This window comes from Pseudophryne corroboree, chromosome 9 (assembly GCF_028390025.1).
Source record: "Pseudophryne corroboree isolate aPseCor3 chromosome 9, aPseCor3.hap2, whole genome shotgun sequence".
Taxonomy (NCBI): domain Eukaryota; kingdom Metazoa; phylum Chordata; class Amphibia; order Anura; family Myobatrachidae; genus Pseudophryne; species Pseudophryne corroboree.
The window spans coordinates 62,896,392-62,913,818 of record NC_086452.1 but is presented as its reverse complement, the minus strand read 5'-3'; the positions used below and the strand labels follow the sequence as shown (position 1 = coordinate 62,913,818).

General features: G+C 47.2%; 1 protein-coding gene across 2 annotated transcripts in view; it reads left to right on the top strand.

Annotated features, from left to right (window-relative positions):
• KIF2C (kinesin family member 2C) overlaps positions 1-3,192 on the top strand; it is a 140,968-nt gene extending 137,776 nt beyond the window's left edge. For both annotated transcript variants that reach the window (XM_063939459.1, XM_063939458.1), the window contains 3 exons: positions 1,450-1,563; positions 2,014-2,137; positions 2,605-3,192. In XM_063939459.1, coding sequence (XP_063795529.1) covers positions 1,450-1,563; positions 2,014-2,137; positions 2,605-2,690 — 324 coding nt within the window. In that variant the 3' untranslated portion in view covers positions 2,691-3,192. The remainder of the gene's footprint in view (positions 1-1,449; positions 1,564-2,013; positions 2,138-2,604) is intronic.
• Positions 3,193-17,427: the final 14,235 nt, after the last annotated feature.

The window sequence follows — 17,427 nt, the reverse complement described above, 5'->3', positions numbered from 1 at the left end:
CCTTCCTTATTGTGTACGCTCGTCCGGGCACAGTATCCTAACTGAGGCTTGGAGGAGGGTCATAGGGGGAGGAGCCAGTGCACACCACCTGATCCTAAAGCTTTATTTTTGTGCCCTGTCTCCTGCGGAGCCGCTAATCCCCATGGTCCTGACGGAGTCCCCAGCATCCACTACGGACTACGAGAAATAGATTTATCGGTAAGTAAAATCTTATTTTTTATTTTATTTTTTTTATATGAGGACAGAGCGGAGCTTCGTACTCTGCAACACTTCCTGCCGAAGGTTGTCTCTGCGTTTCACCTGAATCAACCTATTGTTCCGTCAAGTTCTGACACTTCTCTTCCTGAGGCATTGGAGATCTATGTCAAGTGCACGGCTTGGATCAGAAAGACTGATTATTTGTTTGTACTCTGATGTGCGGAAGAGGGTTGTCCTGCTTCTAAGCAGTCCATTGCTCGTTGGCTTTGGATTACTATCCAACAGGCCTAAGTCTCTGAAGGCCCACTCTACAAGATCAGTGGGGTCTTCCTGGGAGTCTTGGCCTTGCAACTATGCCGAGCTGCTACCTTGTCGGGGAAGAACACTTTTTTTTTTTTTTTTTTTTTTTTTTTTAAGTTCTACAGGTTTGTTACCCAGTTTGGGCAGGCGGTGCTGCAGTAGTCTTTGCGCATTCCCGCCCGTTCTGGAAGCTTTGGGACGTCCCCATCGTACGAAGTCTCCTCAATATCCCTTATGGACTATGAGAAAAGGCTTTACCGGTATGTAATTAAAATCCTATTTTATCTGACTGGTCGCATCCTGTGCCACCAGGTCAGATAAAACACTTGCTGGTGTGGTCGCATCTGATGCGACCATGCCAGGCAAGTGGTTAATGGTGCATTAATCTACAGCGGATGTAGTTTGCTGCGGGGGGCTGAGCTTGGGAATGCTTTCCATTCTGGTGTTGTTGGGGGGGGGGATGCTGTCAGCTCTCCTAAGTCCCTTCTACATACATTTGGATGATACGGAATGTCTGCGTATATCTCCCCCCCAACCCCAATATTTATTGATTAAATGGGTATTTTCAACCATTTTCAGACTAGTGTATTTTCTATTGCTTTACTGTATACAGAAATAGTCTGTAATTTCACATTCATTAGGATCTCCTTGTTGTGATATAACCCACAAATTCAAGTTTCCCCAATATCTACAATATGGCAGCAGCCATCTCCAGGATTTAGGCTGCAGTTTCATGAACATTGCATCACAAGTCCTATCTATTGACTTAAGAGGCTGCTTTCTCTTGTATATTGGCTCTGTCACCGAAATTGAAAATCTGCATGGTGCCATCTTGTGGACTGGTACAGCGCAGATGTCTCTCACAGGTCCTATGATGGCATATTCTGCTGCGTTCTGTAACGGAGCTACTCAGCTGGTGTAAAGCGACTGAACTCTGTGCTCTTTCTCCAGCTGTCTCTGAAGGATGAAGAACTCTCATCCCACATGAACAGTTTCCAGGATGCACTGAGCCGTATAGGGGAGGTGGAAGAGAAAGCAGTGGAGGAGCTGAAGGAGCTGGTGCAGGTATGTTCTGCAGTGGTAATATTCTGTGAAGTTGGTAGCTTTCGGCTGCTCCTACTCTCTAGTGTCTGACCTGTATTGGTACATCATGTGTACACTGGTTTAGAGTGACCTCATACCTATTTGTTACCGGTGTTCCGTGGAATCTTTCCAAATGCTTCTGGCTTCAATCACTTATTTCTAACACTGGAGTTTATTGGGAAGCCAATGTGACCGCCAATGAACTCTCAAATACAAATCCTATTAACAGTAGCATGTCTATTTCCAAATATATAGCTCATAGACTGTCATGGAACATCGTCTCGAGTGGTTAATCTTCCTCCCACCTACTGCCATGTACAGATGACGTAAACCTTTCTAATCATTGTCTCAGACTGTATTTGTGTAGATTGATGGGTCTCCTACTGAGCCACTTACATGTCCGTGAATGCGTTTGGCTTCATCTTATTGCAGAAAGAACCGGAATGGACGAGCTTGTTGGAGATGACTGAGAAACCAGATTATGACCTGGAGAGTTTTGTGATGCAGGCGGAGTACCTCATCCAGGAGCGCTCTAGAGTCCTCATTGCCCTGGGTGGTGAGTAAATGGTCCTATTTTTTAAATATCTGACATTCAAAGAGGGGAGTGGCTCCTTAACAGCCAATCGGATCAAACAAGTAGACTGATCTTCAAATCAAACTACACTAGGAAAGGGGCAGATCTACCCTCAAACTTGTAGCACAGTAATCCAAGTCTAAAGAGTTTAACAAAGAAACAACTTACTTGGAGATCACTGCCCTCTGCTCTCCTCCATTAGTCTGGTTAATAAATTCGGTGAGAGCTAATGCGTTCTTTCTCTAAAACGTGCCATGAATCTGCAATACAAGGCAGGAAACAGAGGCTTCCTGTACAGCAGGTTCAAGAATGTATTGCACATGTTATCCACGGACAGCTGAGTAAAAGGAAAGGGGCACTTGCTGCGTCCTGGGCATCCCCTGGTGTTTTGTGGCTGCACAGATCTTCCATATGTCTGATTTACCAAACATGCGTTTTCCTCTTTGCAGAGAGTGTGTCGTCCTTGCGCTTGGCCATGCAGATGGAGGAACAGGCCAGCAAGCACATCAATAAAAAGCAGAAGCCTAATAAATGAATGTACACTATACCCTACAAGAGCCCCCTGTATAATTTGTCTCATCGCTGCATATATATTATATATAGTTGGTTTGTCTTATTTTAATGTGATCATTGTCCATTTCTAACTTGTCTTTCTATTAATAAAGTCTTTGTAAACAGCTTGACCAATGGGAACCAGCAGTCTCTGCAGATCGCTTACCCAATTTACCTTAATATAAGACTACTTGTTTTTAACTCTGTACTAACTTTCCTTCTTTGAGGGTGGCCATTGGGGTTTTATGACTTGTATTCTGGTAAATACGGTATGTTGCTGCTGTACCTTTTTTGATTTTAATTCTTTTGGGTCTGCAGTGTAATGCTATGACCAGCTCTGTTGCGGACTAGGTCCTACATTAAACTGAAGCTGTTATGTACAGGTTTTGTTTTTTTAAATGTGTTTACAATGTTTCTATAAAGACAGAGCACAGACTGACACCAGTTTGTCTTTAATATTAAGCAATAAACAGCCATGATTATTACTGGCCTTTATAGTGCTTGATGTACTGTTTGTATGAATGCCCAGCCCTCTGCTGGAGTTTAACTGCAGGTTTAGTAACACTAGTGGGGATTAGATCTGTGGAGATCCTCTATATAATAATCGGTCAATCCAACAAATAAAAAAATGAAGACATCTTTAATATAGAATTACACCTTTGAAAAGTTAGTCATGTGCAGTTCTGCCAGAAATATGTGACACAGGCGTCTATTTACTAAGTTGGGGATGGAGATAAAGAACCAACCAACCAGCTCCTAATTGCCATTTCTCTCCAGTCATAGAGGATACTGGGGTCCACACTAGTACCTTGGGGTATAGACGGGTCCACTAGGAGCCTTGGGCACTTTAAAAAATAGTGTGCTCTGGCCCTTCCCTCTATGCCCCTCCTACCAGACTCTGTTTAGAAAATGTGCCCGGAGGAGCCGGTCACGCTTGGAAGCTCCTGAAGAGTTTTTTCTGCATTTATTTTCTGTTTTCAGGCAGGGCTGGTTGGCACCAGTCTGCCTGCTTCGTGGGATGCGGGAGGGGAAGAAACGTCCCAACCTCCTTTAGGGTTAATGGTCCCGTTCCCCACTGACAGGACATAGCTCCTGAAGGACCTATTCGCAAGCCCCACCACTGCGACCGTACAGTCCTGCAGCATGCCGCCACCCCTTATGGAGTCTGAAGTAAGAAGAGTGGTGAGTAGGTGGCTGGTGTCCCGATTAGCGGGTCGCCACCAGTGATGGTGGCATGAGGGTAGGAGCGCAGCGCTGACGGGCAGACTGCGGCTTCAGAGACATGCAGGCTGTTGTGTGTTCCGCTGTGTGGGGCGCGCAGAAGCCACAACTAATACCCACACTGGCACTAAGCTTACAGGGGTTCTAACCCACTGTAAAGCACAAATATAACCTCAGCCAGTATAAAATAACACAGGGAAAACCGCGTGCCATTAAGGGGGCGAGGCTTCACTTTGAGCGGATTCAGCGGCTCACCAGTGCTGTTTTCCCTCTGCAGCTCTCACTGAACAGACTGGCAGAGCACACGGCTCCTCCACAAGGACTCTAGATTACGTCAGCGGTACCAGGGGGTCATAGCAGGGGGGGAGCAGTATAAGAATACTAATACCCTGCTAGGGGTATTTAGTCTGCGACCCCGCTAAGCTCAGCTTTAGCAAGAAGGGTGCTGTGTGGCTGGCTCCATCATACGGTGTCCCCCTAGAAGGGCTCTATTTGGGTTAACTGGGCATAATTTTTCTCTGTGTGTACTTTAACATTACAATGGCAGGCAAGGAGTGTTTCATGCACTGCAGAGTGTGTTTTGTTTCCCCAGGGGGATCACTCCAATGTACTCAGGGTAGTACACATTCTCTGACTAGTGGATCTGAACCAGCATGGTTGGATTCTCTAAAAGGGATGATCTTGAATATTTCTACTAAATTGTCCCATACTGAGAAAGAGATTCAACAATTAAGACTGTGGATGATCTGATCAATAGACATTCAGGTCCCATACCAGCGTCTCAGACACCTGTCATTTGTCCACAAAAGCGTACACTGAGCCATATATTTCAGGCTAACAATGATGATTATGTAATAACACAACGAGCACTAGTCCGCACAAGGCCCCTCCTTGGAATAGAAAATTGCCACAAGGGCATAGACTGTTAACTTAGACAAGGAGGTTGGTGATGACACATAACCAAATACCTCAAGAATTAATTAAATATAAATTCTTAAGATTGCGAGAGGGTTGCTGTTTCTCCCCAGAGTCGGACACAATAGCATACACACACACGAGAAAAAGAAGACTGTTATGGGGGCACTCAAAATGAATTACTTCAAAGACAAATTGGACCAGACAACTAAATAGGGTATATTAAAATGTAACCTTTATTGTTACCATTTAAAGTGGGCACAGGGGTTAGACTAGGCTATACACACACACAAGAAATATAAAGCACATAACCTGTGAACCTAAGTACAGTTCTAATGTGCAAGTTAAACACCTCCAATAGAAATTATTCACCCGAAAAAAATCGTATATATTTCCAAAATCAAATTGATTTGAGGGGTATATCACAGACCAGTAATTGGCCCGTATTAATCCATGCTCAATTAGTACCACAGGATTATATACTATGTTATAGAGCCATATTGCCCCTCGTATATACTAAATAAAACTGTGCTCCTGTCATCAGTTCCGTAAGAGTTAGAACACACCACAATGGTGTTGAAATATTGAGCCGATATAGGTATATTGTCCTCCTATTTATGCGCCAACTTTAATGAGACGGCAAAAGATATAATCCTAAATACTTGCTGACTGTATAATGAATCATATCATAAGTGCCTGATTTTCACAGCACTGTAAACCTTTACCCTAATTGGGATTAGGGTGTATTGGAGTCATAATAATTCCCAAACCTTCCTATACATTGGACTCCTACTATGACGATCATCAAAGGATATTCAACCATGGTAAGTATTGAGATTGTAAAGGAATTTCTCGCTGTAATCACAGTATTGCCCTTTATGCAGCTACAAATCATAGAATAGTCCCCAACGGAATTCAAGTGGGCGGAAAATCAGTGTGCCCATCGAATCCCATTGGTGAATCACTTCTGCTGTCACACGAGAAAAAGAAGACTGGCAGCCAGTCGCCTATACTGGTCCAGCGGCCGGTGGATGAGAGTGTAACAGCCGGGTAGGAAGGAAAGAAAGATGTTCTGCTTTCCTTGTTAGAGCGGTAGTGACACCCTGTTGTCTATTGACATTGCAAGGTGCCACTCCGCAATTCAAGGATGAGAGCTGGCAGAAAGAGGATTAGTTACCTATTCAGCATTAACCACGAGGGAACTGGAGCATTGGAGAGTCATTGGTCCGTGATGTTCACATGGTTCAGACACAATTGGAGTGCGGATGAAATATAAAGCACATAACCTGTGAACCTAAGTACAGTTCTAATGTGCAAGTTAAACACCTCAATAGAAATTATTCACCGGGAAAAATCGTATATATTTCCAAAATCAAATTGACTTGAGGGGTATATCACAGACCAGTAATATCTGGAAATTTTCCGTATTAATCCATGCTCCGTAAGTACCATGGGATTATGTACTATGTTATAGAGCCATATTGCCCCTTTTATATACAAAATAAAACCGTGCTCCTATTGTCAGTTCCGTAAGAGTTTAAACATGCCTCTATGGTGTTGAAATATTGAGCCGATATAGGTATATTGTCCTCCTATTTACACTCCAACTTTAATGAGACACCAAAAGATATAATCCTAAATACTTGCTGACCGTATAATGAATCATATCATATAAGTGCCTGATTTCACAGCGCTGTAAACCTTTACCGTAATTAGGATTGGGGTATATTGAAGTCATAATAGTTCCCAAACCTTCCTATAAATTGGACTTATGACAAGCATCAAAGGATATTTCTCTAACGTCCTAAGTGGATGCTGGGGACTCCGTCAGGACCATGGGGAATAGCGGCTCCGCAGGAGACAGGGCACAAAAATAAAGCTTTAGGATTAGGTGGTGTGTACTGGCTCCTCCCCCTATGACCCTCCTCCAAGCCTCAGTTAGGTTTTTGTGCCCGTCCGAGCAGGGTGCAATCTAGGTGGCTCTCCTAAAGAGCTGCTTAGAAAAAGTTTTTAGGTTTTTTATTTTCAGTGAGTCCTGCTGGCAACAGGCTCACTGCATCGAGGGACTTAGGGGAGAGAATTTCAACTCACTTGCGTGCAGGATGGATTGGATTCTTAGGCTACTGGACACCATTAGCTCCAGAGGGAGTCGGAACACAGGTCTCACCCTGGGGTTCGTCCCGGAGCCGCGCCGCCGACCCCCCTTACAGATGCTGAAGATTGAAGGTCCGGAAACAGGCGGCAGAAGGCTCTTCAGTCTTCATGAAGGTAGCGCACAGCACTGCAGCTGTGCGCCATTGTTGTCACACACTTCACACCAAGCGGTCACGGAGGGTACAGGGCGCTGCTGGGGGCGCCCTGGGCAGCAATATTTAATACCTTTATGGCAAAAGAATACATCACATATAGCCATTGAGGCTATATGTATGTATTTAACCCATGCCAGATATCTAAAACTCCGGGAGAAAAGCCCGCCGAAATAGGGGACGGGGCTTATTCTCCTCAGCACACAGCGCCATTTTCCTGCTCAGCTCCGCTGTGAGGAAGGCTCCCAGGACTCTCCCCTGCACTGCACTACAGAAACAGGGTAAAACAGAGAGGGGGGGCATTTTTTGGCGATATTTTGATATATTTAAGCTGCTATAAGGAACAACACTTATATAAGGTTGTTCCCATATATATTATAGCGCTTGGGTGTGTGCTGGCAAACTCTCCCTCTGTCTCCCCAAAGGGCTAGTGGGGTCCTGTCTTCGATAAGAGCATTCCCTGTGTGTCTGCTGTGTGTCGGTACGTGTGTGTCGACATGTATGAGGACGATGTTGGTGTGGAGGCAGAGCAATTGCCGATAATGGTGATGTCACCCCCCAGGGAGTCGACACCGGAATGGATGGCTTTGTTTATGGAATTACGTGATAATGTCAGCACATTACAAAAATCAGTTGACGACATGAGACGGCCGGCAAACCAGTTAGTACCTGCCCAGGCGTCTCAGACACCGTCAGGGGCTGTAAAGCGCCCTTTACCTCAGTCGGTCGACCCAGACACAGACACTGAATCTAGTGTCGACGGTGATGAAACAAACGTATTTTCAAGTAGGGCCACACGTTATATGATCACGGCAATGAAGGAGGCTTTGCATATCTCTGATACTGCAAGTACCACAAAAAGGGGTATTATGTGGGGGGTGAAAAAACTACCTGTAGTTTTTCCTGAATCAGAGGAATTAAATGATTGTATGTGATGAAGCGTGGGTTAACCCAGATAGAAAAGTGCTAATTTCAAAAAAGTTATTAGCATTATACCCTTTCCCGCCAGAGGTTAGGGCGCGCTGGGAAACACCCCCTAGGGTGGATAAGGCGCTCACACGCTTATCAAAACAAGTGGCGTTACCGTCTCCTGATACGGCCGCCCTCAGGGATCCAGCTGATAGGAGACTGGAAACTACTCTAAAAAGTATATACACACATACTGGTGTTATACTGCGACCAGCCATCGCCTCAGCCTGGATGTGCAGTGCTGGGGTCGTCTGGTTGGATTCCCTGACTGAAAATATTGATACCCTGAATAGGGACAGTATTTTATTGACTATAGAGCAATTAAAGGATGCTTTCCTTTATATGCGAGATGCTCAGAGAGATATTTGCACTCTGGCATCGAGAGTAAATGCGATGTCCATATCTGCCAGAAGGAGTTTATGGACGCGACAGTGGTCAGGTGATGCGGATTCCAAACGACATATGGAAGTATTGCCGTATAAAGGGGAGGAATTATTTGGCGTCGGTCTATCGGATCTGGTGGCCACGGCAACTGCCGGAAAATCCACCTTTTTACCTCAGACCCCCTCCCAACAGAAAAAGACACCGTCTTTTCAGCCGCAGTCCTTTCGGTCCTATAAGAACAAGCGGACAAAAGGACAATCATATCTGCCTCGGGGCAGAGGAAGGGGTAAGAGAGGGCAGCAAGCAGCCCCTGCCCAGGAACAGAAGCCCTCAGGGTTCTGCAAAGCCCTCAGCATGACGCTGGGGCCTTACAAGCGGACTCAGGAGCGGTGGGGGGTCGACTCAAGAATTTCAGCGCACAGTGGGCTTGCTCACAGGTGGACCCCTGGATCCTGCAGGTAGTATCTCAGGGTTACAGGTTGGAATTCGAGAAGTCTCCCCCTCGCAGGTTCCTAAAGTCTGCTTTGCCAACGTCTCCCTCAGACAGGGCGACGGTATTGGAAGCCATTCACAAGCTGTTTTCTCAGCAGGTGATAGTCAAGGTACCCCTCCTACAACAGGGAAAGGGGTATTACTCCACGCTATTTGTGGTACCGAAGCCGGACGGCTCGGTAAGACCTATTCTAAATCTGAAATCTTTGAACCTGTACATACAAAAATTCAAGTTCAAGATGGAGTCACTCAGAGCAGTGATAGCGAATCTGGAAGAAGGGGACTTTATGGTGTCCCTGGACATAAAGGATGCTTACCTGCATGTCCCAATTTGCCCTTCACATCAAGGGTACCTCAGGTTCGTGGTGCAAAACTGTCATTATCAGTTTCAGACGCTGCCGTTTGGATTGTCCACGGCACCTCGGGTCTTTACCAAGGTAATGGCCGAAATGATGATTCTTCTGCGAAGAAGAGGCGTATTAATTATCCCTTACTTGGACGATCTCCTGATAAGGGCAAGGTCCAGAGAACAGCTGGAGGACGGAGTAGCACTAACCCGACTAGTGCTGCAACAACACGGGTGGATTCTGAATTTTCCAAAATCTCAGTTGACCCCGACGACACGTCTGCTGTTCCTGGGAATGATTCTGGACACGGTTCAGAAAAAGGTGTTTCTTCCGGAGGAGAAAGCCAGGGAGTTATCCGAACTTGTCAGGAACCTCCTAAAACCAGGGAAAGTGTCTGTGCATCAATGCACAAGAGTCCTGGGAAAGATGGTGGCTTCTTACGAAGCGATTCCATTCGGCAGATTCCACGCACGAACTTTTCAGTGGGATCTGCTGGACAAATGGTCCGGATCACATCTGCAGATGCATCAGCGGATAACCTTATCGCCACGGACAAGGGTGTCTCTTCTGTGGTGGTTGCAGAGTGCTCATCTGTTAGAGGGCCGCAGATTCGGCATACAGGACTGGGTCCTGGTGACCACGGATGCCAGTCTGAGAGGCTGGGGAGCGGTCACACAGGGAAGAAACTTCCAGGGAGTATGGTCAAGCCTGGAGATGTCTCTTCACATAAATATACTGGAGCTAAGAGCGATTTACAATGCTCTAAGTCTGGCAAAACCCCTGCTTCAGGGTCAGCCGGTGTTGATCCAGTCGGACAACATCACGGCAGTCGCCCACGTAAACAGACAGGGCGGCACAAGAAGCAGGACAGCAATGGCAGAAGCTGCAAGGATTCTTCGCTGGGCGGAAGATCATGTGATAGCACTGTCAGCAGTATTCATTCCGGGAGTGGACAACTGGGAAGCAGACTTCCTCAGCAGACACGATCTACACCCGGGAGAGTGGGGACTTCATCCAGAAGTCTTCCACATGATTGTGAACCGTTGGGAAAAACCAATGGTGGATATGATGGCGTCCCGCCTCAACAAAAAACTGGACAGGTATTGCGCCAGGTCAAGAGACCCTCAGGCAATAGCTGTGGACGCTCTGGTAACACCGTGGGTGTTCCAGTCAGTGTATGTGTTCCCTCCTCTGCCTCTCATACCAAAAGTACTGAGAATTATACGGCAAAAGGGAGTAAGAACGATACTAGTGGCTCCGGATTGGCCAAGAAGAACTTGGTACCCGGAACTTCAAGAGATGCTCACGGAGGATCCGTGGCCTCTACCTCTAAGACGGGACCTGCTTCAGCAGGGACCGTGTCTATTCCAAGACTTACCGCGGCTGCGTTTGACGGCATGGCGGTTGAACGCCGAATTCTAAGGGAAAAAGGCATTCCGGAAGAGGTCATTCCTACACTGGTAAAAGCCAGGAAGGAGGTGACTGCACAACATTATCACCGCATTTGGAGGAAATATGTTGCGTGGTGTGAGGCCAGGAAGGCCCCCACGGAGGAATTTCAACTGGGTCGATTCCTACATTTCCTGCAAACAGGATTGTCTATGGGCCTCAAATTGGGGTCCATTAAGGTTCAAATTTCGGCCCTGTCGATTTTCTTCCAGAAAGAATTGGCTTCAGTTCCTGAAGTCCAGACTTTTGTAAAAGGAGTACTACATATACAGCCCCCGGTTGTGCCCCCAGTGGCACCGTGGGATCTTAATGTAGTCTTGGATTTTCTCAAATCCCATTGGTTTGAGCCGCTCAAATCGGTGGAGTTGAAGTATCTTACATGGAAAGTAACCATGCTACTGGCCCTGGCTTCAGCCAGGAGAGTATCAGAATTGGCGGCTTTATCATATAAGAGCCCATATCTGATTTTCCATACGGACAGGGCAGAACTGCGGACGCGTCCTCATTTTCTGCCTAAGGTGGTGTCAGCGTTTCACCTGAACCAGCCTATTGTGGTGCCTGCGGCTACTAACGATTTGGAGGATTCCAAGTTGTTGGACGTGGTCCGGGCATTGAAAATATATATTTCAAGAACGGCGGGAGTCAGAAAGTCTGACTCACTGTTTATATTGTATGCACCCAACAAGATGGGTGCTCCTGCTTCTAAGCAGACGATTGCTCGTTGGATTTGTAGCACAATTCAACTTGCACATTCTGTGGCAGGCTTGCCACAACCTAAATCTGTCAAGGCCCATTCCACAAGGAAAGTGGGCTCATCCTGGGCGGCTGCCCGGGGGGTCTCGGCATTACAACTCTGCCGAGCTGCTACTTGGTCAGGGGCAAACACGTTTGCAAAATTCTACAAATTTGATACCCTGGCTGAGGAGGACCTTGAGTTCTCTCATTCGGTGCTGCAGAGTCATCCGCACTCTCCCGCCCGTTTGGGAGCTTTGGTATAATCCCCATGGTCCTGACGGAGTCCCCAGCATCCACTTAGGACGTTAGAGAAAATAAGAATTTACTTACCGATAATTCTATTTCTCGTAGTCCGTAGTGGATGCTGGGCGCCCATCCCAAGTGCGGATTGTCTGCAATACTTGTACATAGTTATTGTTACAAACAAATTCGGGTTGTTATTGTTGTGAGCCGTCTGTTCAGAGGCTCCTACGTTTGTCATACTGTTAACTGGGTTCAGATCACAAGTTATACGGTGTGATTGGTGTGGCTGGTATGAGTCTTACCCGGGATTCAATATCCTTCCTTATTGTGTACGCTCGTCCGGGCACAGTATCCTAACTGAGGCTTGGAGGAGGGTCATAGGGGGAGGAGCCAGTACACACCACCTAATCCTAAAGCTTTATTTTTGTGCCCTGTCTCCTGCGGAGCCGCTATTCCCCATGGTCCTGACTGAGTCCCCAGCATCCACTACGGACTACGAGAAATAGAATTATCGGTAAGTAAATTCTTATTTTAACCATGGTAAGTATTAAGATTGTAAAGGAATTTATCACTGTAGTCTCAGTGTTGCCCTTTATGCAGCTATAAATCATAGAATAATCCCCAACGGAATTCAAGTGGGAGGAAAATTAGTGTGCCCATTGGTGAATCACTTTTGCTGTCACACCGTCTTGGCAGCCAGTCGCATATACTGGTCCAGCGGCTGGTGGATGAGAGAGCGACAGCTGGGTAGGTAGGTAGGAAGGAAAGAAAGCCGTTCTGCTTTCATAGAAACATAGAATTTGACGGCAGATAAGAACCACTTGGCCCATCTAATCTGCCCCCTTTTTTTCTTTTTTTTATCCTTTAGGCAATCTCAACCCTTTTTGAACCTTAATTCTTTGTAAGGATATTCATATGCCTATCCCTAGCATGTTTAAATTGGTCTACAGTCTTAGCCTCTACCACCTCTGATGGGAGGCTATTCCACTTATCCACTACCCTTTCTGTGAAGTAATTTTTCCTTAAATTTCCCCTGAACCCCCCCCCCCCTCCCCTCCTCCTCCAGTCTCAATGTATGTCCTCGAGTTCTAATACTTCTCTTCCTTTGAAGAATGTTTCCCTCCTGAACTTTAAGACCCTTGATATATTTGAAAGTTTCTATCATGTCTTCCCTTTCCCTTCTCTCCTCCAAACTATACATGTTAAGATCTTTTAGCCTTTCTGGGTATGTTTTGTGATGTAGGCCATGCACCATTTTTAGTTGCCCTTCTTTGTACACTCTCTAGTGTATTTATATTCTTCTGGAGATATGGTCTCCAGAACTGGACACAGTATTCCAGATGGGGCCGTACCAATGACCTATACAGTGGCATTATCACTTCTTTTCTCTGACGTCCTAGTGGATGTTGGGAACTCCGTAAGGACCATGGGGAATAGAAGGGCTCCGCAGGAGACTGGGCACTCTAAAAGAAAGATTTGGTACTATCTGGTGTGCACTGGCTCCTCCCTCTATGCCCCTCCTCCAGACCTCAGTTAGATTTCTGTGCCCGGCCGAGCTGGATGCACACTAGGGGCTCTCCTGAGCCCCTAGAAAGAAAGTATATGTTAGGTTTTTTATTTTACAGTGAGACCTGCTGGCAACAGGCTCACTGCAACGAGGGACTAAGGGGAGAAGAAGCGAACCTACCTGCTTGCAGCTAGCTTTGGCTTCTTAGGCTACTGGACACCATTAGCTCCAGAGGGATCGACCGCAGGACCCGTCCTTGGTGTTCGTTCCCGGAGCCGCGCCGCCGTCCCCCTTATAGAGCCAGAAGCATGAAGATGGTCCGGAAAATCGGCGGCAGAAGACTTCAGTCTTCACCAAGGTAGCGCACAGCACTGCAGCTGTGCGCCATTGCTCCTCATACACACTTCACACTCCGGTCACTGAGGGTGCAGGGCGCTGGGGGGGGGGCGGCGCCCTGAGCAGCAATAAAAACACCTTGGCTGGTAAAATAACCACAATATATAGCCCCAGAGGCTATATATGTGGTAATTACCCCTGCCAGAATCCATAAAAAAGCGGGAGAAAAGTCAGCCGAAAAAGGGGCGGAGCCATCTCCCTCAGCACACTGGCGCCATTTCTCCCTGACAGTTCCGCTGGAAGGAAGCTCCCTGGCTCTCCCCTGCAGTCTGCACTACAGAAAGGGTAAAAAAGAGAGGGGGGGCACTAAATTTAGGCGCAGTATAACTTATAGCAGCTATAAGGGGACATAATTCAGTTAGTCCCTGCATTATATAGCGCTCTGGTGTGTGCTGGAATACTCTCTCTCTGTCTCCCCAAAGGGCTTTTGTGGGGTCCTGTCTCCTTTAAGAGCATTCCCTGTGTGTGTGCGGTGTGTCGACATGTTTGATGAGGAGGCTTATGTGGAGGCGGAGCAGATGCCTATAAATGTGATGTCACCCCCTGCGGGGCAGACACCGGAGTGGATGGACTTATGGAAGGAATTACGTGCAAGTGTCGACTCCTTACATAAAAAATTTGACGACATGCCAAATGCGGGACAGCCGGCTTCTCAGCTCGTGCCTGCCCAGACAACTCAAAGGCCATCAGGGGCTCTAAAGCGCCCACTACCTCAGATGGCAGACACAGATGTTGACACGGATACTGATACCAGTGTCGACGACTAGTCAAATTTAATGTCCACTAGGGCCATTCGTTGCATGATTGAAAGAGGTATTACACATTTCTGATATAAACCCAGGTACCTCAAAAAAGGGTATTATGTTTGGGGAGAAAAAACTACCAATAGTTTCTCTGACGTCCTAGTGGATGCTGGGGACTCCGTAAGGACCATGGGGATTAGCGGCTCCGCAGGAGACTGGGCACAAAAGTAAAAGCTTTTAGGTCACCTGGTGTGCACTGGCTCCTCCCCCTATGACCCTCCTCCAAGCCTCAGTTAGATTTTTGTGCCCGAACGAGAAGGGTGCACACTAGGTGGCTCTCCTGAGCTGCTTAGTGAAAAGTTTAAGTTTAGGTTTTTTATCTTCAGTGAGTCCTGCTGGCAACAGGCTCACTGCATCGAGGGACTAAGGGGAGAAGAAGCGAACTCACCTGCGTGCAGAGTGGATTGGGCTTCTTAGGCTACTGGACATTAGCTCCAGAGGGACCGATCACAGGCCCAGCCATGGATAGGTCCCAGAGCCGCGCCGCCGGCCCCCTTACAGAGCCAGAAGAGGTCCGGAAAATCGGCGGCAGAAGACGTCCTGTCTTCAACAAGGTAGCGCACAGCACTGCAGCTGTGCGCCATTGCTCTCGGCACACTTCACACTCCGGTCACTGAGGGTGCAGGGCGCTGGGGGGGGGGGCGCCCTGAGACGCAATAAAACACCTTGGATGGCAAAAAAAATGCATCACATATAGCTCCTGGGCTATATGGATGAATTTAACCCCTGCCAGAATACACAGAAAACGGGAGATAAGGCCGCCGAAAAGGGGGCGGAGCCTATCTCCTCAGCACACTGGCTCCATTTTCCCTCACAGCTCTGTTGGAGGGAAGCTCCCTGGCTCTCCCCTGCAGTCACTACACTACAGAAAGGGTTAAAAAAGAGAGGGGGGCACTAATTACGCGCAGTATTAAATAATACAGCAGCTATAAGGGGAAAAACACTTATATAAGGTTATCCCTATATATATATATATATATATATATATATATATATATATATAGCGCTCTGGTGTGTGCTGGCAAACTCTCCCTCTGTCTCCCCAAAGGGCTAGTGGGGTCCTGTCCTCTATCAGAGCATTCCCTGTGTGTGTGCTGTCTGTCGGTACGTTTGTGTCGACATGTATGAGGAGAAAAATGATGTGGAGACGGAGCAGATTGCCTGTAATAGTGATGTCACCCCCTAGGGGGTCGACACCTGAGTGGATGAACTGTTGGAAGAAATTACGTGACAGTGTCAGCTCTGTATAAAAGACAGTGGTTGACATGAGACAGCCGGCTACTCAGCTTGTGCCTGTCCAGACGTCTCATAGGCCGTCAGGGGCTCTAAAGCGCCCGTTACCTCAGATGGCAGATATAGACGCCGACACGGATACTGACTCCAGTGTCGACGGTGAAGAGACAAATGTGACTTCCAGTAGGGCCACACGTTACATGATTGAGGCAATGAAAAATGTTTTACACATTTCTGATAATACGAGTACCACCAAAAAGGGGTATTATGTTCGGTGAGGAAAAACTACCTGTAGTTTTCCTGAATCTGAGAAATTAAATGAGGTGTGTGATAATGCGTGGGTTTCCCCCGATAACAACTGATAATTTCTAAAATGTTATTGGCATTATATCCTTCCCGCCAGAGGTTAGGGTGCGTTGGGAAACACCCCCTAGGGTGGATAGAGCGCTCACACGCTTGTAAGAACAAGGGCTCTACCCTCTCCTGAGATGGCCGCCCTTAAGGATCCTGCTGATAGAAAGCAGGAGGGTATCCTAAAATGTATTTACACACATACTGGTGTTATACTGCGACGAGCTATCGCCTCAGCCTGGATGTGCAGTGCTGGGTTGGCGTGGTCGGATTCCCTGACTGAAAATATTGATACCCTAGATAGGGACAGTATATTATTGCCTATAGAGCATTTAAAAGATGCATTTCTATATATGCGTGATGCACAGCGGAATATTTGCCGACTGGCATCAAGTCTAAGTGCGTTGTCCATTTCTGCCAGTAGAGGGTTATGGACACGACAGTGATCAGGTGATGCGGATTCCAAACGGCATTTGGAAGTATTACCTTATTAAGGGGAGGAGTTATTTGGGGTCGGTCTTTCAGAATTGGTGGCCACGGCAACAGCTGGGAAATCCACGTTTGTACCCCAGGTCGCCTCTCAACATAAGAAGACGCCGTATTATCAGGCGCAGTCCTTTTGTGGGCAAGCGGACAAAAGGTTCCTCATTTCTGCCCCGTGACAGAGGGAGAGGAAAAAGGCTGCAGAAATCAGCCAGTTCCCAGGAACAGAAGCCCTCTCCCGCCTCTGCCAAGCCCTCAGTATGACGCTGGGGCTTTACAAGCAGAATCAGGCACGGTGGGGGCCCGTCTCAATTAATTTCAGCGCGCAGTGGGCTCACTCGCAAGTAGACCCCTGGATCCTTCAGGTGATATCTCAGGGGTACAAATTGGAATTCGAGACGTCTCCCCCTCGCCGTTTCCTAAAGTCTGCTTTACCGATGTCTCCCTCTGACAGGGAGGCAGTTTTGGAAGCCATTCACAAGCTGTATTCCCAGCAGGTGATAATCAAGGTACCCCTCCTGCAACAGGGAACGGGGTATTATTCCACACTGTTGTGGTACCGAAGCCGGACGGCTCGGTGAGACCGATTCTAAATCTAAAATCTTGAACACTTACATACGGAGGTTCAAATTCAATATTGAGTCACTCAGAGCAGTGATTGCGAACCTGGAAGAAGGGGACTACATGATGTCTCGGGACATCAAGGATGCTTACCTTCATGTCCCAATTTACCCTTCTCACCAAGGGTACCTCAGGTTTGTGGTACAGAACTGTCACTATCAGTTTCAGATGCTGCCGTATGGATGGTCCACGGCACCCCGGGTCTTTACCAAGGTAATGGCCGAAATGATGATACTCCTTCGAAGGAAGGGAATTTTAGTTATCC